Consider the following 23,321-nt stretch of genomic DNA (forward strand, 5'->3'; position numbering starts at 1 on the left):
GGCTGGTAGTACATGCTTTTGTGTGTGCTTTGTTATATGTACATTTTATTTCATATTAAAGGTAAAATACATAGAGAATTAAATTACGTAGCTTACCATATAAGTTGGGAGTGGAGGAAGCTGCATTATAGTGTTTTAAGGTCATGGTAATATCCAGAAGGAGTAAAGATACTACTTAGACTGGACTTTGTTAAGGATACATGCTATAATTGGGTAATCATTAAAATAACAGCAACAGGATATAGCTTCAAATAGAGAAAAGATGGAAAGATTTTTAAAAATCCAATCAAATAAAACAGCAAAAGAACAAAAACAGCCCCAAACTAAACTGTGTTGCTTAGAAATGGATTCATCATTGGTCAAACTATAGAAGCCACGTGAGGTGACTTACAGTACCACTTAAATCCGCGGTATCACTCAGAGGCTTCGGGTTAGTTAGGGCAGTGTTTTGTGTCTTCACCTGGGTAATTTTTACAAGCATGTTTCTTTTTATACTTATTAACTACACATTCATATTTCATGTACTTTTCTGAATGTGTTTCTATTTCAAAATGTAAAAGGTTTCTAAAAAGAAAAATCAAGCATCCGCTTGGTTAAGCTCGCCCTCTTCCTGCAGGTCCTTATCCGGACATCTGTAATTGCTCAGAGGTGCCCTCCCTGCTTCATTTTTTGTCCTTAGAACATAGCACTGCCTAACATACAAATACATGCTAATAATGTGCATCTCTCTACTCAAACATAAGCTCCATGTTTTGTTTGCAGAACCACCCGTGCGTGCCTGGCCCATGGTGGGTGCTCACTACATTTGCGTTGAATCGGTCACAAAGGGATGGGTTTGCCATCTGTCCCCAGCCCGCAGTGATCTGTGCTGCTGCAGATCCTCCGCAATGTGTGTGGCCTCCTAAACCTCACCACCTCTAGGGCTCGTCCCTGGGAGCAGGGGGCTTTGGAGATTCGGTATGTGACACTATTAGAATTAGTAAGAAGGGTGATGGACGGGGCACCCAGAAGTTGGGAGAAAGGCCCAGAAATGGGGACATGGGAATCCCAAAGGCAGACTAGTATGCTAAATTGGTATTCCGGGGCCAGCGGGGTCAGAGTGTCACCTGCCCACTTCGAGGAGGGGCGTCGTGTTCGACATGATGGCGGACACTCTCCAGCCCAGCCCGGATTTCCAGGCAGCACCAGAGTGACAGGCCAGCAGAGCAGGAATCGCTGGAGCGAGACGGGGCGGGGTGAAGAAGCCTGGCTGGGCAACTTGCTCTCATTCAGCGGGAGCAGCCACCTGGCCCTCGGGGCGGCGGCGGCGATCGCAGTGCGCGGCCGAGGGGTCACAGGGTCCCCGCCCGCGGTGCGGGGCGCGCAGCCTCTGGCTCGGTTCGGTGGGGCGCAGCGCGAGTCAGCATGACGGCTCAGCCAGCGCTGCTTCTGGTCTGCCTGCTGGCCTGGCTCCCGCTCCTGGAAGGCGCCAAAATCCTGACCGTGACCTTGTTGGGTGAGTGTTTGGAGGCGTCACGGAGCTGGCTCCCGGGCTGCTGGATGGAGAGGAACCCTCCTCTCCGGCAGTTGTCAGGTTGTGGCTGCAAGAGAGCTGCCCCTAGGGGAAGCGCCACCGCTTCTCTGAAGCTGAGGGCAGGCTGGGAAGGACAGGCAGCTTGCCCGCAGGCCTGGGACCGAGTTTCCGTAGGTCTTTCCTTTTTCCTCAATGATTTCTTAAGGGAGGCTGCACGGCGAGCTACAGGTACCCCAAGATGTCTGACTTGTAAGTGGAGCCAAGCTCAGGCCCCCGAGTACCTCCTACCTAAGTAGTCACACTACAAGGGATCTTCCCGTTCCACCTCCTTCTGTGCATGACTGCCTCCTGGGGCCACTTTCTGGCCATTCTCTGATTTTCCCTGCGGCAGAGACTTCCGGGGAGGAGGAGCTCAGCGATAGCCCCGATTTGCCGTCCGCTATGAGAAGCCACACGCATACCACCCTGTGTGGTGCGTGGTTAAGGGACATGGCCCTTATTAAATTGTAGTCTATTTCCCAGGAGGAGGAACGCCTTATGCTCTAAGCCCACGCCCCTGGGTCACAGAACAGGGAAACTCTGTAGATGGTTTGCTAGAGGCGAGTCTCAGAGAGCCAGGGGTCAACCTGCAAGGACTCCGAGGGTCCAAATAGGAAATGGAGAGAGGAATGAAGCTTCCTTCACCCAGCCAGGGTTTGTTCTGAAGCTGCCCTGATTCCCTGTCCTCCCATCCTGGCTTTTCTCTCTATGCACCTCACGAAACTGAAGCCTTGTTCCTAGGGGGCAGCCATTATCTACTGATGGACCGGGTGTCTCAGATTCTTCAAGATCATGGACATGATGTGACCTTTCTTCAATCGAATGGATTTCATTTCACATCAGGTATCCTGTCTTCTCATTCTGCGGACTAGTACTGTCTAATCAAAATATAACGTGAGCCACAAATAAGTACAGGCCCCATAATGTAGTTGTTAAAATTCCAGGAGCCACACTTAAAAAAAAAAATTACAAGAAACAGGTCAGACTAATTTTAATAATGTATCTTATTTAACTCAATATATCCAAAATACTATTTCAATATGTAAACTATAAACAGCACTAATGAGATATTTCACATTTCTTTACGTTAATTCTTTGAACTCTGATGGGTGTTTTACAGTTCATACTAGCCTCATTTCAGGTGCTGAATAGCCACACGTAACTAATGGTTACCATACTGGGCAGTCGTGTTTGGACCCTCCTTCCATAGGTGATAAGCTGTGTGTGCCTTGCATATGTTAAACTTTCTGCAAAACTTCATTTTTGTCCTCTGAATTTTTATAAGAAAGAAAAATATGTTGGTGCATGTTTACTTAAAGGTCCATCTAAAACCATGACCTTAGCAAGAGAGAATTTGAGTGCTCTTTGGCTCTGCTCATCTTCTGCATTCCTCTTTCTCTCACCCCCACACCTGCATCTTTAGCCCATCCAGGCAAACACTCCATGCACATGTCCGTAATTCAAATGCTGCTTTATTTATGTTGCTTGGAATCTTGCCTCTGGTTTATGAAGATTGGATCATGATGGTTTTCTGATTGATAAGAATTCCAGAAAAAGAAAGCAGTGAAATTGAAAGAGAAACTAATAAAAAAACTAATACAAGAAAAATATTCGGAACTAAGATACACAAGTCCCCTTATTGAAAAGTCCCACCTAGCACCTATCACAAAGAATTTTTTTTAATGACCTGTAGAAGGCAAATCATGGTAAAATTTCAGACTACCAATGATTAGTAAAAAGCAACCTAAAAGTTTTCATATACTTCAATGATGAATAAGACTAAAAATGACATCAAGCTTCTTAGCATTGGTATTACACACAGAAAATCAACAAGACTTTACAATAAAATGGTCTCAAAGGCTTTGCCTTTCATAGAAATTTAAATTTCTCAAGAAGTAGAAGTAACTGCAGGGCTAAGTCTGACCAAAACGACAGGCTAGCCAAGGAAGAGGAAGACAAAGTAGACAAAGTGTCAGAGAATAGAAATGACAAAACAAAAGTGTTAAGATTTGCTGTAAAATATCAGCTGTGCAGTTGGCTGGGACAATAGTCGGTCAAGGCTAGATCAATGAAAGGCTCCAGGAGGAACATCTGGAAAAAAAAATTCACTAACTTGACCTTATTGAAAATTGTATTAAGAAAATATTGGAGGGAGTTGGGAGATGGACCAATAGGCCCAGAAACAAAACAAAACAAAATAAAACAAAAAACTAAACAAATAAAAAAGGAGGGCAATTATTAATTTTAGGGGTGAGAAAGTGCAAAAATGGAAACCAAATGATGATATACTATTTGGTTCAAAAATGAATAATTTTACGCAGTCATAATAATGTAAACTCAGAATGTTTAACCCAATATGGTGATGTAACTGAGAAGATGCTTCTCGCTTTTGAATAGCTCTGACATACTCCTGGGAATCTAGAAGGCCAGGTGTATATGTGGGGCTGTGCACATGCTCAAGAAGGTCTGAGAAGGTCCTAAGGGCTAACTATCAGCTGACTGTGAGCCTCTGAGTGAGCAGGAAGCGAAGGCTATGGCAGGGTTGTGAACTGTCTGCCAGAGCATTGAAAGTGTGCGCAACGCACACACCCAGGACCCCTGCTCAAAGGCTAGGACTCATACAGTTAGTTGCAAGTATTTGAGGAAATCTCAGCCTAATTGTTAGGTGACCACTAACTAACTGATCAGAGAGTCTCAGGACTCAACATGACAAGAAAAGTAGATTTTACAGAATTAGTGCGGGAAAGCCACTAAATAACAATAGCAACAATTACAAAAAGGAAGAGCAGCAATAATAAACTGGGGTTGGGGGAAAATCTGATTTCCAGAGTTGCCACGATATACTATTCAAAATATCCAGTTTTCAACAACAACAACAAAAGTATGAGACATACAATACAAAGAAGCAGGAAAAAATATGTCAACAGAGAGCAGGGAACAGAAACTGTTCATGAGGAAGCCCAGACAATATATTTACTAGACAAAGACTGTAAATCAGTGATTATAAATTTGTTTAACTACAGAAAGTAGCATCTAAAGAACTAAATGAAAGTATGAGAACAATGAGAGTGACTGCTTATAAGTTTGAGGTTTCTTTTTTATTATTGATTTTAGAGAAAGAGAGAACGAGAGAGAGAGAGAGAGAGAGAGAGAGAGAGAGAGAGAGAGAGAGAGAGAGAGAGAGAGAAACATCACTTTGTGGTTCCACTTGTTTAGACGTTTATTGGCTGATTCTTGTATGTGCCCTGGTCAGGGATCAAAGCTGCAACCTTTGTGTATTGGGATGACACTGGCCAGTCAGGGCATGAGGTTTCTCTTGAGGATGAGAAATGTTCTAAAACTGATTGTGGTGATGGTTGCACAACCCTGCAAACTTACTAAAACCCACTAAACTGTATACTCTTCAAGGGTGAACTTATGATACGTGAATTATATCTCAATGAGGATGTTTTAGAGAAGAAATTTTCTGAAAAATGAAGGAAAGGAATAAATTGGGTTTCAGCATTTCTTTTAATATATATGTATATAGATGTATGACATTTAATTAGTTTTTCTCTTCTGTCTCTTCCTAGGTTTTAAAAAGGAGAAAAAATATCAAATTGTCCCTTGGGCTCCTCCTGAAGACTATAAACAGAAATTCAAGAAACATTTTGATTCCTTTTTAAAGGAAGCTTTGCTGGGAAGGTAATAGTTTTCTATTTTAAGTAAAAGTAAAGCAATTATTATTTGAGAATTCTGAATGGATGAATGAATGAATGGGAATGTCTCAGTCATCCCCGACCCAGTCATTTCAGACAGTCTGGGGCTGTGGCGCTCTGGTTAGCGTTCCCAGCATGTTTGGCTTCAAGCCTGAGTGAATAAAATGTATCCTTAGGAACTGGGGGTGGGGGCATGTCACCCTAAATATCAATTCAAAAAAGCTCCTCACTTTGCCTTTAATCTCTCCAGCACAGGGACAGTGATGGGCAGCTCACCATTTCATTGACGGATAACGTCACGGTTACTCGATTTTACTTCTTTCTGTTCCTTTCTCTCCTCATAAATTTTTTGATGATGGGGTCACTTACAAAGATCAAATTTTACAGAACTTGAACCTGGCCATTTACAATTCATTCGATGCAGAACTTTGGGACTCACTCTCAGCCTTACACAGAGTAAGTCATGAGGCTTACTGCTAGAAATCTCACTCATCTGAAACTCAAAATAAGAAGAAACTACTCACCTTAAGCATAAAGTTATTGCAAGGGAAATTATGCCTATCTGTGTTAAGTAGAATATTCTTGTTCCTCCTTCAGTTCTGCAAAAAATGCTCCTCCCAGTCATGGCATTTTTACATTCTGCTTCCTCCATAACATCTATTTTATTTACTCCATTTCTTTCTCTACACTTCCCTGTACCACTGTCTTAGCACTTAACTTTGTGCTTTGTCTTTTTCATTAAAAATATTTGTTGGAGATTAATAAGTGCCAGGCAACATAGGTATTAGAAACAGAGCAGAAAATGAAAAAGGTTAATTAAAAAACAAACAAACAGGACTTCTGGTCAAAATGGAGGCGTAGGGAGACATGCTTCGCCTCCTCGCACAACCATAGAATTATAACTAGATTTCAAAACAACACCCAGAACTGTCAGAAAATCTAGTTGTGTGGAAGACTGACAATCAAGAATTTAAAGAAGCCACGTTCATCCATACGGGTAGGAGGGGCAAAGTCACAGAGATGGGCAGGAAGACGCGGACACGTGGTGTGGCGCAGAGAGGCGGGGGCAGAGCGGACGGTCCCACGTTTACGTTACAGTGGATAAAAATCGAGAGGGACACCTTGGGAGCAGCAATCCCAGCCCCAGGCTGGACTGCACAGACCAGGGTTCCAGTGCCAGGAAGGTAAATCCCCATAATTTCTGGCTGTAAATACCAGTGGGGATTGGGGCTTTGGAAGAAATTGCTGGATTTTCCACTTAAAGGGCCTGCATGGACTTAAAACATACACAGACCCACCCACCCCAGGGTTCAGCACCAGGGCAACAGCCAAAAGGTACCAGTTGCACAGGGCGAGTGCCAGGAAAACCTCCAGAAGCCAGGCAGTGGCATTGTCCCCTCTCTGAACACGCCACCCACACAGCGCCACAAGTGTTGAAGTGGGCTGCCCCGCTCTGGTGAGTAACTAAGGCTCCACCCCACACAAGTTACTGATGCCTTTTCCACAATAGGCCATGCTTCTAAGACCAGGAGTCAAAGCAACTCTACCCAATCCACAGAAACAAACACAGGGAGGCTGCCAAATTGAGGAGACAAAGAAATATGGCACAAATGAAAGAACAGAGCAAACCCCAGAAAAAGAACTAAACAAAACAGAGATAACCAACCTGTCAGATGCAGAGTTCAAAAATGATCAGGTGATCAGGATGTTCAAAGACTAATTAAGTATGGCAACAATATAAGGAAGACGTGAAGGTTACACTAAGTGAAATCAAGAAAAATCTACAGCAAACCTTCAGTGGAGGGGAGGAAGCTGAGATTCAAATAAATGATTTGGAACATAAGGAAAAAATAAGCATTCAACCAGAACAGCAAGAAGAAAAGAGAATTAAAAAAAGCAAGGATAGTATAAGAACCCTCTGGGATATCTCCAAACACACCAACATCCACATCATAGGGATGGCAGAGGGAGGAGAGGAAGCGCAAGACATTGAACTTATTTGAAAAAATAATGAAAGAAAACTTCCCTAATTTAGCAAAGGAAATAGACATGCAAGTCCAGGAAGCACAGAGAGTCCCAAACAAGTTGGACCTTAAAGAGGACCACACCAAGACACATCATAATTAAAATGCCAAAGGTCAAAGATCAAGAGAGAATCTTAAAAGCCGCAAGAGAAAAGCAGAGAGTTACCCTCAAAAAAGTTCCCATAAGACTATCAGCTGATTCTCAAAAGACACTTTGCAGGCAAGAAGGGACTCACAAGAGGTATTCAAAGTGATGAAAAGCAAGGACCTACATCCTAGATTACTCCATCCAGCAAAGCTATCATTTGGGATGGAAGGGCAGATGAAGTGCTTCCCAGACAAGGTAAAGCTAAAGGAGCTCATCACCACCAAGCCATTATTACATGAAATGTTAAAGGGACTTATTTAAGAAAAAGAAGAAGATCGAAACTATCAACATTAAAATGGCAACAAATTCACAACTATCAAAACTGAATCTAAAAAAAACAAACTAAGCAAACAGCCAGAACAGGATCAGAATCATAGGTTTGGGGATCATTTGGAGCATTATCAGCTGGGAGGGGGAAGGGCGAGAAATGGGGAAATGGTGCAGAGATTAAGAAGCATAATCGGCTGGTACAAAATAGACAGGGGGAAGTTAAGAATAATATAGGAAAGGGTGAAGCCAAAGAACTTATATGCATGACCCATGGACATGAACTAAGGTGGAGGGATTGCTGGAGGGAAGAGGGGTTCTGGGCAGAGGGGAGCAAAGGGGGGAAATTAAGACAACTGTAATAGCATAATCAATAAAATAAATTTTTCAAAAAGCAAGAAAAAGAGACCAAAAACCAACCCAGGCCAACCCTTCCCTTGGTCTCTCCTCCAACTGGACTGTGTGGACAACACCTACTTTCAAAGTGTGTCCCACGGGCCTTGCACTGCGTTTCTGCAGGTTTTCTCTCCCCATGTGAAGTTCGTGTTTATATTTCCATACGTTGGTTCCCAGACATTTAAACTGAATGCCCTCAATTTCTAAAAACTATCCCATGTGTTACTTGAAATGTTTTTTTTACATTTAATTATAAAAATTCTCACAGAATCACCACACTGAGTGCTAGGCTATGTAGGTTGTTTCTACACCTTCACAATGTCTGGGTCTTTCTTCTGAAGTACCGAGAAAACGTATTAATATTTAACCTATTATTCGTAATGACTTATTCAGCACATGCTTTCCCTGTTAAACTGCAAACTCTATGGGAACAAAGGCCATATTTTCCGGTCACAGTATGTAGCACATGGTAGCCACAGGTAAATATTTATTGCACTATCTGCAGACCAAGAATTATTAGAATCCTAGACCAAAATGTGTCACATCTTTCTTGACTAGCTTTTGACAGCTACTGAAACCTTTGATTTGTCTCATATATAATTAGAAAAATTATCCTGATTTAAGCATTGAATTCAAGAAGCTCCTTAGACTACACTCTTTATGGCTTAAGCTAGCTGTGTTTTTTTAATTTTAATTTTTGTTCTTTTTGTTTTTTTTTAATGATCCAATCAGAGCACCCTCACCAAATTTACTCCTTTGGTCACATTTATTTTCCCCTCATAATTTCATGTCTTTTTGGAAGAAGTCTGCCTGCCCATCACACTGCTGAGATGCCAAAGAAAAAACCCATTCCTCTTGCTGGCCCCAACAGTGATCAGCAACTATCCTTACAGAAAAGATTTTCTTTACGGAAACAAATTTTAACAACTTTTGTCCCAATGTTATTTTATTTTATCGTATTCTTTCTTCTCCACCAGTTTTAAATATAGTTGAACTATTAAAAAATATGTGAATGATGGTATACCCTGTGCTCTTAAGTTAGGCTAAATGCATGTTTGCTCCCTCTCTCCCTCCAGAACAGGAATTCTCCATCCTGCCTACACATGACAACCACCTGAGAGGCTTTGAAAGCAGACTTATGTCTGCCTCCCACCTTCAGAGTGTTTTACCTAAATTATTTACGGCACAGTCCTGGCATAGCTGGATTTGTAAAGCTCTGCGGATATTAAACAGTCAGGGCAGAGCCCCCCCTCTCCAGTCATGTCTCCGCCCCCCTCCCTCGTGTCACCTCCAGAGGCCACAGGGCAGGGTTCTATGTGTTTCACCTTCACTTTAGCAGAAGACGGTTATGCAGGTGACTGCTGATCATTCAGTTCGTGAATTGACTGCCTACTTCCTGGGCATGGAAATGGAAATGGAAATACCCCTGTCAGCTGATGCTCTGTATAATGGTAGCGCATGTTTAAACATTATTATTAGAAAATTAAATAAATCCACCTCCCCAAACAAAGCCTCAAGTAAAAGCCACAGGACATTAATCCTCAGCGAGGTTTTAAGAATCTATATCACAGAAGAGGTCCTTAGCGATAGAGAAGAGTACCAAGTCCTTATTCACTGGCCCTTAAAAGCGGGTCCCAGGCAACAGTGATGCTTCGGGAGGGTTTTCTGCCAACAGAATGTGAGGACTTCTATTGACCCAAGAGCTGAAAGCTAGAGTCTGGCAGATGTCCCTGCCACACCGCCCCATGAGGAAAATACCATCTCCATGGGAAACGCTGTTCTTCCCCCTTGTGCTCATGGGACCCTGTCATCAGGACGCTCACCTCCCCAGGAAAACAAGTGCTGCACACAGGCCCATTTGAGAGCCAAGTTAACTTGTCATGCCAGCTCATACAGAGCAGAGCATCCTGAACGCGCTTTAGCTTTCAGCCTTCAGAGAGAGATCAGAGACACTGGCCAGTGCTGGTGACGTCTCCCAGAGCAAGAGCCGCATCAAAAGATGGGAAGGATAAGGAGAAGAAAGGATGAGGGAGGAAAGCAGGAACATGCTAAGCATCAGCAAGAACTGTAGCGAAGACGGAAGCAAGGAAGTGGCACGGTGCATTCTGCGGTCAAAAAAATACCAGCGTCTGGAGAGCAAGTTCTCAGGCGAGGGCGGTGCGAGGGGCAAGTCGCTGCCAGGGAGCCTTTTCTTCTTGTGCTAAGAGTCTTTCAAGTGTTTTTAGAGGAGCCCTTTCCATGACTATTGAATGTCTCTCACTTTTTTTTTTTTCAGGCACTCATTTACTACCTTTTTGAAGGTGGTGAAGCTACATGCAACTCAGTGTAGTCATTTGTTAAGAAGGACGGATATCACGGGCCCCTTAAAAAATGAGAGTTTCGACCTGGTGGTGGTTGATGGGATAGATGGCTGTGCTTTTCTGATGGCTGAGAAGCTTGGAAGGCCATCGGTGGCCATCCTTTCCGTCACATTCGGAGCCAAGAGCTTTGGGCTGCCTGAGCCTGTGTCTTACGTTCCAGCGTTTTATTCCTCCTTGACAGACCGCATGGGTTTCTGGGGCCGAGTGGTGAACGCTCTGATGTTCTTCGCTTCTGCCTGGAGGGAACGGTGCATCAGTGCCCAGTTTGATGACGTGATAAGAGAACATTTTCCAGAAGACTCTAGGCCAGTTCTGTTTCATCTTCGACAAAAAGCCGAGATGTGGTTTGTTAATTCTGACTTTGCCTTTGACTTTGCCCGGCCTCTGCTTCCTAACACTGTTTATATTGGCGGTTTAATGGTCAAACCTGTTGAACCAATACCTCAAGTAAGTAAAACTTTTGTACTCAGGGAGTGGAAATGTAGGTCTATCTTTTAAAGAAATGGTGAAACAGTTCTTCAAGGTGATTGTACTGTATTTATGCAGCACCAAACAGCGCCCCAGAGTTTCAGTTACTCCACATCCAACATTGGGTGTTCGTCAGCCTTTTTATGTTAGCTCTTCTGGTCAGTGCTAAATGGTACCCCCAATTTCAGTTTTTAATTTCTTTGATGTCCACTAACGTTAAACATTTTTTCATGTGTTCAGTATCTATTGATAGTCATTCTTACATCTTCTTTCTAGTGTTTGTTGATCTTTAGCCCATTTTTTTTCTAAATACTCTCTTTTATTTTTTTAATGTTATTTTTAAAAAATATACTTTATTGATTATGCTGTTACAGTTGTCCCAATTTCTTTTTCCTTTGTTCCCTTCCATACAGTGACCCTCCCTCCCTTGAGTTGTCCTCCACCCCTTAGTCCATGCCCATTGGTTGTGCATATAGTTCTTCTCAACATCTTCCTGTCTACTCCACTCCCTCCTACTATGCTTCCTAATTCCTGTACCATCTCCCTCCCTTTCCTCCCTTCCCCCTCCCTGCTGACCTCCCCCATAATGTTCCCCATACCTATAATTCTTTTTCCAGTCTCATTGCCTACTTAGTTTGCCTTTGTTTCAATTCCCTAGCTTCTGTTGTTGGTTGTTGTGATACAGTTTTCATTTTAATGTCCATAGTTTTGATCCTCCTTATCCTAAACAAGTCCCTTTAACATTTCATATAACAGTGGTTTGGATCTGATGAACTCTTTCAGTTTTACTTTGTCCTGGAAGCACTTTCTTTGCCCTTCTATTCTGAATGACAGTTTCACTGGATAGAGTAATCATGGTTGTAGGTTTTTGCTTTTCATTACTTTGAATATTTCTTGCCAGTCCCTTCTTGCCTGCAGAGTTTCTTTTGAGAAATCAGCTGACAGTCTTATTGGGACCCCTTTGTATGTAATTCTCGTCTTCTCTCTCGCTGCTTTTAAGATTCTCTCTTTATCTTTAATTTTTGACATTTTGATTATAATGTGTCTTGGTGCGGTTCTCCCTGGGTCCAGTTGTTTTTGAACTTTCTGTGCTTCTTGGACCTGTAAGTCTATTTCCTTCCCCAAGTTAGGGAAGTTCTGCTTCATTATCTTATCACATAATTTTTCAATTTCTAGTTCTTCTTCACCTTCTGGCAGCCCTATGATTCGGATGTTGGCCCGCTTATAGCTGTCCCATAGGTTTCTGAGCCTCTCCTCATTTTCCTCACTTCTCGTTTCCTCTTTGTGCACTGGTTGACTGTTTGTTCCTTCCCTATGTTCCGATTTGTTGATTTGATCCCTGGTTTTCTTGCCTTCACCACTAGTTTCATATGTGTTTTTGTTCATTTCAGCAGAACTAGCTTTCATTGCTTCCCTGTCTTGTTTAAGATCTGCTGTTAGGTCTGTAAGCACTTTTATAAGCAAAGCTCTGAACTGTGCCTCAGAAAGATTTCCTATCTGCTGCTTCGTTAGATTAGAAATTTGCTGTCTGGTCAGCTGCATCACTGAGATCTCTATCATGATCTGTGCCATCCTGACCGTTTTCTGTTTACCTTTGCTTCCTGGGCAGGGCTGTCACACCTCCTACGCTACAGGGGGCAGAGCCCTGTGCACTCATCACAACCAGGCATTTTCTCCGGGGTCGGGGGGTCCAAGATGGATTCCTGCAGTTCACTCTCCGCTGAGAGACCAGGAGCCTCCTTCTCCATCCACACGCCCACTGGACCTCACAGTCCAAGGCAATGGGGGTCTGCCTTCCCTGGCTTTGGAATCGCAAGCAGACGGGGCTGGTCTGCAGGCAGGGGTGCTCCCCAGGCACTTCTCGCCTCCCCTTAAATAGAGGTGTCTGTGCTTACTGCTCTCCTGCCACCATCACTGCTACTGCTGAGGACAGCACAGCTTGACCTCTCCTCCCCGGCTTTGCCCCTCCTACCCATCTGGATGAGCACCACTTCTTTACAACTTCATACGTTTGACTTCCATTTATTTTCTGGAACTTCTGGTTATTGCTGGATTTGAAGTAGTTGTGTTCCTTCTTAGTTGTGGAGGGAGATGGAGCATGTCAGTCTAGGCCTCCATCTTGGCTGGAAGTCTCCTGTTTTAGCCCATTTTTAGTTAGGTTGTTGTCTTTTGATTGTAATTTGTGAAAATTCTTTGTGTTCTGGATAAAGATCTTTTCACACTGTGAGTACTTTTCTCAATCTGCGGATTGCCTATTCATTTTTCTTACTATTGTGTTTCGATTTACAGAAGCATTTATTGGGTTGGCCAAAAAGTTCATTTAGTTTTTTTGGCATGATGGCTCTAGTAATGCTTAGTTGTCTTTAACTTCATTCGAAACAATTTTGTTAGATTGTATGGTGACAGCTGTTATATCAGCATGCATTTTAAAAAACACCAAAATTGGTGCATTTTTGTGCAGTCATTTAAATATTGGAGATGGAAAAATATGCAACATTTTTGGTGTATTATGCTTTATTTTTTTCAAGAAAAGTAAAAACACATTTGAAATGCAAAAAAAAAAAAGATGTGTGCAGTGTATGGAGAAGGTACTGTGACTGATTGGTACTATTGATATTTGGGCCAAATAATTCTTTGTGATGGGGCTGTTTTATGCATTGGAAGGTATTTAGCAGCACCCCTGGCCTCTCCCCACTAGAACCCAATAGCAGGAGATAGCCAAAATACTCAAAATATCCAAATCAATAAAGATATTGGTGAAAATGAAAAATATGTCTTTTATTTTATGGAAAAAACTAAATGGACTTTTTGGCTGGCCCAGTATGTTTTATAAAGCCTGGTTTATCAGTTTTTTTCTGTTATGATCTAAGACATCTTCCTATCTCCAGGTGATAAGGATATCTCCTATGCTTTCTTTTTCTATAGGCTTCATAGTTTTAGATTTTACATTTAAATATATGGTCCCATCTTGAATTAATGTTTGTGCATGAGTGAATGTAGGGGTTTATGATTCTTTTAAAATGAGTAGTCAGTTCTTTTGTCTTCCTGACTCCTCTAAGACACAGTATCAAGTGCTCAGTCCATAATACTCACTAAATGGTTGCTTCTGTTACAAATGGGTGGGGCTAGTGAGAAACCCAAATCTCATTTTGTCTTCTTTGCTGACTATTGTTTCTTCTCCAGCCCTATAGCTTTACTAAACACAGAGCTTGTGGTCCAGCTTCTTAACCTCAGCTTCCAGAAAGTCACACCCAGTCCCATACTACAACCTCTTATTTGGGGTCAGTCAACAAGCAACTTACAAGGTCTGACTACTGGGTCTCGCTACATGATTCTCCAATTTGGCTGCACATTGGAATTGCTTGGGGAGTTTTTTAAAAATACCAGCGCTGGGGGCCCACTCCCAGAAATACTGATTTAATTGGTCTGGAGGCACCCTAGGCATTGGGAATCTTTTAAAATCCTTACCCAAGGATGTGTTCATTGATTTGAGAGAGAGAGAGAGAGAGAGAGAGAGAGAGAGAGAGAGAGAGAGAGAGAGAGAGAGAAACATTGATGTAGGAGAGAAACATCGAACTGCCTGTAACCTAGTATGTGCCTTGCCCTGGCATCAAACCTACAACCTTTTGGTGTATGGGATGATGCTCCACCCATCTTTGCCACCAGCCAGGACATATTGGGAATTTTTTAAAGTTCTCCAAATGGTTCTAATTTTTAGCCAAGGTTGAGAACCATTGACTTAGAGAAATACTGGGGAAGGTTTGAGAGGGTTGTGTCTGATACTGGGGCCAGAGCTGTAGTGAGGAGAAATATTTCCGACAACCAAATACTTTCTGCTTCACAGAAACAAGGTGATCTGTGGGGATAGGGAGCTGCTCTGGGTACCTCATCAATAACTTCTGCTGCTTCATTGTCAGAGCATCTACCAAACCAACCCTAGAGTATATATGACTCCAGTGAGCTGTATCCCTCCACACTGGTACTTCAGGATCACGTGGTCATGCTGTGCATTAGTTTTCCTCCAAGTGTGGTCTTCAGCTCATCTTTGTCAGCTTCTCTTGGGATTCTTGTTAAAAATGTAGAGTCTAGACTCCACGCTAAACCTACTAAATCAGAATCTTCAGATATGGATCCTGGTAATTGACATTTAGAAAAAAGATTTTATTTATTTTTAAAGAGAGGGGAAGGGAGGGAGAGAAACATCTTGTTTGCCTCTTGCACTGCCCCAACCAGGGACTGGGCCTGGACGATGCTCAATAAGCTGAGCCACACTGGTCAGGGATGGTAATTGGCATTTTTAACAACACCCAAACTGCTTGTATGCAGACTTTGAGAATATAAGACCGATTGGGAGGCTACCATAATTTTTTACTCTTTTCTCTATAGTCTGCGTTGTGTCCCCAAATAAACCAAAAAACTAAAAGATATTTTCACTATGAATTCAGCCCAAGAATATTTTAAGACAAATACAACAGAGGAGAATCTTTGTTCTCCCTAAATGTTGGTCTATTTGGTGATGTGTAGTAGGAAGAATTTGGACGTCAGGGTCAGACACAACTTGAACTGAATTCTGGTTCTGAGCCTCAGCTCCTGGGAGTGTAAAGGAGGGATAACCTTAGCACGCAGGATTGTGGAGAGGATTGGATGAGATGTTTTTAAGAATTTCATTAAAGTGCCTGGCATGTGTTGGGCATGACTAACTGGTACTGGTCATTGTTATTACTATTGTTATATCTTATCCATGCCCATTAATGGGAACAGAAAAACCAGACACATGCTTCTTGGCTTTTAGGGAAGACAAAGATCCAGCTACTCCTGTGTCTTTGATGCTCTACATTCCGAGCTGAGTTGTGGCTTTTCTGCATTCTTGAGAGCTCTACCATCATTTTCTTTCCCCCACTAGGTACTCCCTTGCCTTGTAGCAGCCACCACAGTGGGGAAAGGCATGGTTTTAACACCATCAGGAGTAACTTGTGGGAGCAGAGAAATGTAGAGAGCGATGATGAAAGACCCTCTCAGAAGCACACTCTGAGTACATCATTTGAGTAGAGTGGAGGCCGAGAGGAGCACAATGCCCTTGAACTTCACAGCTTGCCTCTGGCCAAGATCACATAGGTGTTTGCCATTGGCAAGCTGGAAACACTTAGAAAATGGAGAAGAACTTGAGATGACATTGTGTGCATTGTGATGCATGCATCATGGGCCTTTCTCTCTAACCATCTTCCAGCACTCCATATTTCTGCTGCTTCCCCAGCAGGGACAGATGACATCCAGGTACTGACCATGTGGGAATCCTGCTTATCTCCCAGGTTTCTCTGGGGGAGGCCCTTGTGCAGGGGGAAGGAAGGTGTTAATACAGTCCTCTGGAGGGTACTATCAAAAACCGTCCCCTGTATTCCCTCCTGACCCAAAAGAGAAGAATTTGTAATTTAACTCATCAAATTATGAAGCCTGGAGAGAAAGATGTACCCTTCTTGTGATCCCAAGAAATCAAAGCTCAGAAAATCTCTCTCTTTCAGGGCAGCCAGCCTCAGCAGATGGTAACCTGTAGAAAGTGGAGTCTTTGATTTACCGCGAACAGGGGAAACACACGGAGTTCACGTGACAAGTGTGTAACTCTAATCAGCGGCCAGGCAGTGACTTCGTTGTCTTTGCTCTTGCCAGGAATTCGAGAAGTTCATCGCCAGGTTTGGAGGTGCAGGTTTTGTCCTTGTGGCCCTGGGCTCCACGGTGAGCATTCTTCCACCCCAGGTTCTTAGGGAGATGAACGGTGCCTTTGGTCAACTGCCGCAAGGGGTGATATGGAAGTGCAGTCCTTCCCACTGGCCCAAGGACGTCCAACTATCAGCAAATGTGAAAATTGTGGACTGGCTGCCTCAGAACGACCTCCTGGGTAAGGGCATGCTCTCTCTGCAGGCAGCAGCTGTGTCTGCCTTCCTCCCTCTTTTTCTATTTCTTTTTCTTTTTCTATTTATTTTTCTTTTTCTCTTTCTTTTTCTTTTCCTTCTTCTCTTTCTTTTTCTTATTCTTATTCTTGAGGGTTTATTTGAGGCTCTCACCCCCTATCTGGGCACTCCACCATCATGTAAAAGGAAAGTATAGTATTTTCTTTCTTATCATGGGTATTACATTCTAGACCCCCCCCCCCCCCACAAAGTAGGAACCTTACATTTATTCTACACTCTTAAACCTATGTAACTTTAACAACATACATGTACAGTACTGCAAAATCCCGTGATATAGCAAAAAATCCACGATAAGCAATTAAATATAATATTTTAAAAAATCCCACAATACAGTGAGGCCGCGATAAGTGAACAGCGATATAGTGAGGGACTACTGTAGCTGTTAGAGAAAAAGCAAAGTTCCAGAAAAGGCTGGTCCTTTGGGGTCACTTCATTCATTTAATAACCCAGACCAATGAACCATAGCCACCAGTGATATCCCAGTGGGGTCCCTGTGGCCTCTCAAAATGGGCAGGGAGGTGATCAGGATCCGCTGAACCATATAAGAAGTGCCTATAAACACTTTGGGACGTCCCTGTGCACACCAGGAGGGAGGTCTCTGCTGCACAGTGCCCTTGAACCACCTATGCATTACACACTGATCCCCACACAGACACCGACCTAACTCGTCCTCACTAGAGGTGTGAGAGACTCAGGTGCCACAGTGTCTTTCCAATGTGACAAAATTCCTCATTGTCCTGTCTGGGATGTCATGACAACGGCATCTCCAAGGGGTTCCCTCTCTGGCCTCTGCTGCATTCTGGGGACACCGCCTGGGAAAAGCTGCAGATTAGATCAGGGTGAACTGGAAATACACATTTTTGGTTCTACCCCTGCAGAGGTATTTCAGTAGCCTGTGGTAGAGCCCAAGAATTGCACTTTACGAAAGCACGTTAGGAGGTTCTAAGTCCCCAGTCTGGATAAATGCTTTCTCAACCTTTTATTTTGCGCCAAACGCGAGAGGGGCAGTATGACAGGGACTGGCAATACTAAGGCAGGAGGCAAAAATCCCTGCTTAAAAGTGATGTGGACTGTGACAAACAATGGAGAGATGGATTCTGGGAGAGGCTGCCCTTATTTCTGTCTCTGGTTTAGGTCTCAGACCCATGTTTCTGAGGATGCTCATGGAGCATCTCCCAGGTAACTGACTCTTCACATTGGTTCCCCAGTGCCTCTGGATTCCTTTATCATGCTCCCCTGATGTTGCCGCTTTCCCAGGTTCTGGAAATTCTTTCTTAAGCATTTTCCTTGCTCTCTTCCTTCTGTGTCCTAGCTCACCCAAGCATCCGCCTGTTTGTCACTCACGGAGGGCTGAACAGTGTGCTGGAATCTGTCCAGCATGGCGTGCCCATGGTGGGGATTCCTCTCTTCATAGACCAGCCTGCAAACGTAATCCGAGTGGAAGCCAAACACCTGGGTGTCTCCATCCCCATAGAGCAGCTTAGGGCAGAGACCCTGGCTCTGAAAATGAAGCAAGTCATCGGGGACAAGAGGTTTGTAGTGGGACTGGCCAGAGGGTCCCCCTCCTCCCAAATAAGCTAAAACTCAGCCTTAAGATGCCGACTGACCTCTTCTCACCAAATACCAAGTTAAGGAAGTGATCTTTATATTTCAGTAAGGGGAATTTAGGACAAACGATAGGAAGCATGTTCTGTCTTTAAAAGAAACTTGACACAAGTTTCTCTGCTAGAGTTCTTGTTCTCTTGACAGGTTTACTGTGCAATTCGAACCAGGAGCAGGGCAGGGGGGTTCACTTGACTTCTTCAAATACATATTTCTTTCCTGCAGAGGCCTCTGGCCTTAGCTGTTCCTGAGCATTCTTTCCATTCACCTCCAATGTCACCTCTTCAGAGAGGCCTTCTCTGATCAACCCCAGTTATCCTGTATGAATTCCCTCCTGACATGGTTCATACTTTATAATCGTGCTACATACTTGTACACTTTTTTATTGACCTTTTCTCTAACTAGAATGCAAGCTCTGTGAGCGGAGGAGGGTCATATCTCTGTCTGGCCCATCTCTCTGCCTTGCACACAGTAGGCACCAGGAAGTGACTGGCGGACAAATGAAGAATAACTAATTATGAGTCCTCTAAATCAGGGCCCAAGAAACACACTTAGGTGCCTATGGTCTATGAATCCCTGGAATTGTGAAATGGTAAAAAACAATTATGTGTGTGCATTACACATTTCCTGGAGGGTATTTTTATAACGTTTATCAGATTCTCAACGAAGTCTATTAAGATCCAGAAAGGCCAAGAACTGCTGCTCCTGGAGACATCATTCCACCCCTGTAGTGATTCCTGGGTGTTGTTCCACATGATGCCCAGGGGAGGGCAGCACCAACATTGCCCAGTGACCCTCTCAGCACCCAGCCCCCTTCCTGGCAGGCAGCTCAAGCTTACAAAGGAATCAATTAAATGGCACAGGCTACTTAGAACCAAGAACTTGGGAGCCGGGCCTTTGCATATCAGGGTGGCTCTCTGGTCTGAACAACTACCTGGGCTTCCTTCCTCTGCCCCAGAGGTTCTGAGACACCTTGACTGCTCTTGCTTGTGGTCCTCTTCACTACTAGGAGTCTGCCTCCCTGCCTGCAAGAAACTCCACCCCAAATGGCTGCAACTTCAGTTCATGGCCATAAGCCTGACAGGGGCCCTCAATAGGCCTGACAATCTTACAGTATTTTCCTAATTGTCTTTCCTACCCACTCTCCTGTTACTCTTTTACTTTATTTTTATTTTCAATTACAGTTGACATGCATTATTATATTAGTGGCAGGTGTACACCCCAGTGGTTAGACATTACATAACTCAATAAGTAATCATCCCAATATATCTCACACTCACCTGGCACCATGCATGGTTATTAGAATATTATTGACTCTATTCTCTATGCTGGACTTCACATCCCCATGACCATTCTGTAGCAGCCAATTTGTATTTCTTAATCCCTTCACCTTTTCACCTACCCACCCCCCCCACTCCTATTACTGTTTTACTTTAATCCCTCAAACCTCTAATATATTTTTCTCACTCATTCTCCACGTATGCTCTTCTTTGTTTTATTTTTCTGAAAAATAAAGAGAAGCCAGTAGCAAAGAAGTTCTACATGTGTTCACCACCAAATTTAGCAGCCTGCCTGCCTCCTGCCTACCTGCCCACTCTGCTTCTCTACCCACTCTTGAGGCTGTGTTCCTCTGGTGGCCGGGCCCTTCCCTGGGGCGGGAAGTCACAGCCTCTTAAGTACTCGAAACCCTTGCTTCTGCAATCTGTCCCACTCCTTTCTGCATTATTTGCTTTTCCCTTCCTTTTGGGACACTTTTATAAGTAACAACAACAACAAAAAAAAACTTGCTGTAAGAACTCTCATGTTTTCCCTCAACTTTTTATTTTGAGAAGTTTCAAGCTCTCAGGAAAGTTATAAGAATAATACAGTAAGTGTTTGTCTGCCCTTCCCCTATATTTACCATTTATTACCATTTTGCCTTACTGTGTTTTTTTATTTTTTTTCCAGAATATTATGTACACATATAAATGGCAGACTCCTTTGAGGATTTGTTGCTGATGTCATAATACTTTACCTCTAAAGACTTCAGCACGTGTCTCCTATGAAGGAAGTGTTTACCTGCATAACCACAGTACAGTTATCAGAGTCCTGAAATTTAACATCGAAGGCTCCTAGACTTAAAATCAGCCTTCTTGATGCTCCATTGCCCCGTAGCTGTATTCCAAAGCGAGGTTCTCCTTTACTGTCAGCTCTTTCAAGGAGTCGTCTGTGCTCTTTGTCACCACTTCCTCTTGTCCCATTCTGCCATCAGCCTCTTCAGGGAGGCTCCCTCACTGCACCAAACAGCTGCCAAAGCCAATGACGGCTGTCAGCCCTCCTCTTACTCATCCCACCAGCATCCTTCATCCCAGCTGGTCACTGCCTTGTCCTTGAACAGTGACTTCAGTTGCCCCAGACACCATAGTCTCTTTTTTCCCTTCACGGGCTGCCCCTCCTTAGGTTCCTTGGTGGATTCCTATCCAACCCCATGACCTCCAGATTTTGTAGGGCTCCACGCCAGGGCCTGGTCCTTGGATCTCATCTCATTTCTAATCTACACTTACCTCTTGGGGTCTCGCCAGTCTCATGGTTCGAAATACCCTGAATAGACTAATGTTAATGTCCAAACTGATATCTGCAACCCAAACCTCTGCTAATTGCAGTAATCATTTCGCATTCCCGATGGCATCTCAAACGTGCCATGACCAAATATCGACTTTGGACTGATCGCAACACCCTTAAACCTGCTAATCAAATGCTCCCCACTTCCGTAAATTGTAATTCCATTTTTCTAGCTTAGCAGGCCCAAAATTTAGGTGAATTTCATTTAAAATTTGTAAAAAATTAAATAAACATGAAGAAGAATAACAGAGACGTTATTTTATCATAATTGAAATTTATAAAATTATTTGTTGTTTTAGGATTTATAACCCAAAGAACTTGTTAATTAAAAAAATTTTTTTAATGTTTTAACTTCATTTAGGTCATGAAACTTTCAAGAAAAGTCCAGTTTGGGAATCCATCAGAAGTTCATTCTATGATGGTCAGAATCAGCTTTGGTTGGATATTTAACGTGTGGCCTTTCACATTCCTCTGAACTGATTATAGCATTCATATACAGGGTGGGGAAAAAGTAGGTTTACAGTAGTGAGTATGCAAAACACGGAGTTTATTCTTGTGTTATTATTTATTAATTACTGCATTATTTTCCATATGAACAACTGTAAACCTACTTTTTCCCTACCCCATTTATATATGCATACATAGAGTATGTATATACATGGATATATACAAAGTACATACATATACACATCCGTGTATATGTAAACAAAATATGTATGTATTCTATATATACAGAATAAACATATACACATATTTGTGTGTGTGTGTGTGTCTGCCAACAGGTACAAATCGGCAGCGGTGGCCGCCAGCATCATCAGGCGCTCCCACCCCCTGAGCCCCGCGCAGCGGCTGGTGGGCTGGATCGACCACATCCTCCAGACAGGGGGAGCGGCGCACCTCAAACCCCACGCCTTCCAGCAGCCGTGGTACGAGCAGTACCTGCTGGACGTCTTCTTGTTCCTGCTGGCGCTCACCCTGGGCACCGTGTGGCTCTGCGGGAGGCTGCTGGGCCTGGCGGCCAGGCGGCTGTGCGGGGCCAGGAAGCTGAAGAAGGCCTGACGGGCAGTGCAGACTTGGAGCGGGGCATTGGGGAGCCACTGGGGCTTCGAACGCTCACCCCAGCACAGACCACTTCTGGGGCCTCCTCCCCTCCACTGGGACCACGAAACAAAAATTGTTCCTCACTATGTTCTGCCTCTGTTTGGAAAGTCTTATGAAGCAATCTTGAGCTGCTTCTTTAAAAAAATAAAATAAAATAAAATATCACATGAAATTTACCATTTTAACCATCACGTATTCAGTTCCCTGGCACTGAGTACATTCATATATTTGGGCAACCGTCACTGTCACCCAATTCCAGAACTTCATCTTTTCAGGATAAAATTGTGCACTGATTAAACGAAATTCCCCTTCTCTCTGACCCCATGCAGGCCCCTGGGAACCTGTGCGCCACTTTTTGCATCTATGCATTTGGTCTTGGCTCCTTGACTCGCCCTTCATCCACGGACCTTCACCAGACAGCCCCCCTCCCTCCCTACTCCCCGCCCCTACACTCAGTGTGCTCTTTCATTCTCTCTCTCTGGGAATCGCGTCTTCTTTCCCCCTTCTTCCTTTATACACTTTTGACGAATATGACATGAGACATTGGGCCAGTCCTCCATTCTGGGCCTACCTCTTGCATCTCCTTTCCATTTCATTCAAAGCTCAGAAAACCCGGCCTCTCCCGCAGTGAGGCTGGGACAGCCCCTCCCAGGACCTCGCCTGGGTCTCTGCCCTGAGTCACTCCTGTGGAAGCCACGCCTTTGCTGGGCCAGCTTGGAGCCGCCTTTGTGCCACGGGGGGTGCCATGTGTCGCGCTGTTCACAGGGCCCTTCTCAACATCCCCGCTCTTAGAGCTTTGGTAGCAGAAACTCGAGTGGATACCTGGAACCTACATGGAAGGCTTTGGGGGCTCAGGTCCAGTGGCCATGGCGGTGCCCAAGAATTTCCTGACTTCGGAATCATTCCCTTTGCCACCCCTGATGTAGTAGAGAATAGTCCTACCTGTGGTCAGCCCTCAGGGATGACATTCAGCTCCTGGTGAGAGAAACAAAGCAACTCATGGCTTAGACATGCTGGAGTTTCTGATGTGTTTTCTCTTTCTTTGAAAACGCCTGGTGTGGGGGGTGGCTCGTTCTGCAGTCTGGTCTGCAGCCTCCCTTTTTCTCCTCCTCTCTCCTTCCCCTTTCCTCTTCTCCTC

At 43.9% G+C, this 23,321-nt stretch overlaps 1 protein-coding gene across 1 annotated transcript; it reads left to right on the top strand.

The window, feature by feature from the left end:
* Window positions 1-1,404: 1,404 nt before the first annotated feature.
* Window positions 1,405-22,343, top strand: LOC150008196 (UDP-glycosyltransferase 3A2-like). Its single transcript, XM_090278879.1, has 7 exons — window positions 1,405-1,495; window positions 2,294-2,395; window positions 5,125-5,236; window positions 10,361-10,892; window positions 16,578-16,806; window positions 18,192-18,411; window positions 21,865-22,343. Exons 1-7 carry the CDS (start codon window positions 1,405-1,407, stop codon window positions 22,139-22,141), a joined length of 1,563 nt encoding a protein of 520 aa, XP_090135005.1. The 3' UTR covers window positions 22,142-22,343.
* The last annotated feature ends 978 nt before the right edge of the window (window positions 22,344-23,321 follow it).

Source organism: Furipterus horrens, unplaced genomic scaffold (assembly GCF_987537825.1).
Source record: "Furipterus horrens unplaced genomic scaffold, mFurHor1.1.pri manual_scaffold_5, whole genome shotgun sequence".
Lineage (NCBI taxonomy): Eukaryota > Metazoa > Chordata > Mammalia > Chiroptera > Furipteridae > Furipterus > Furipterus horrens.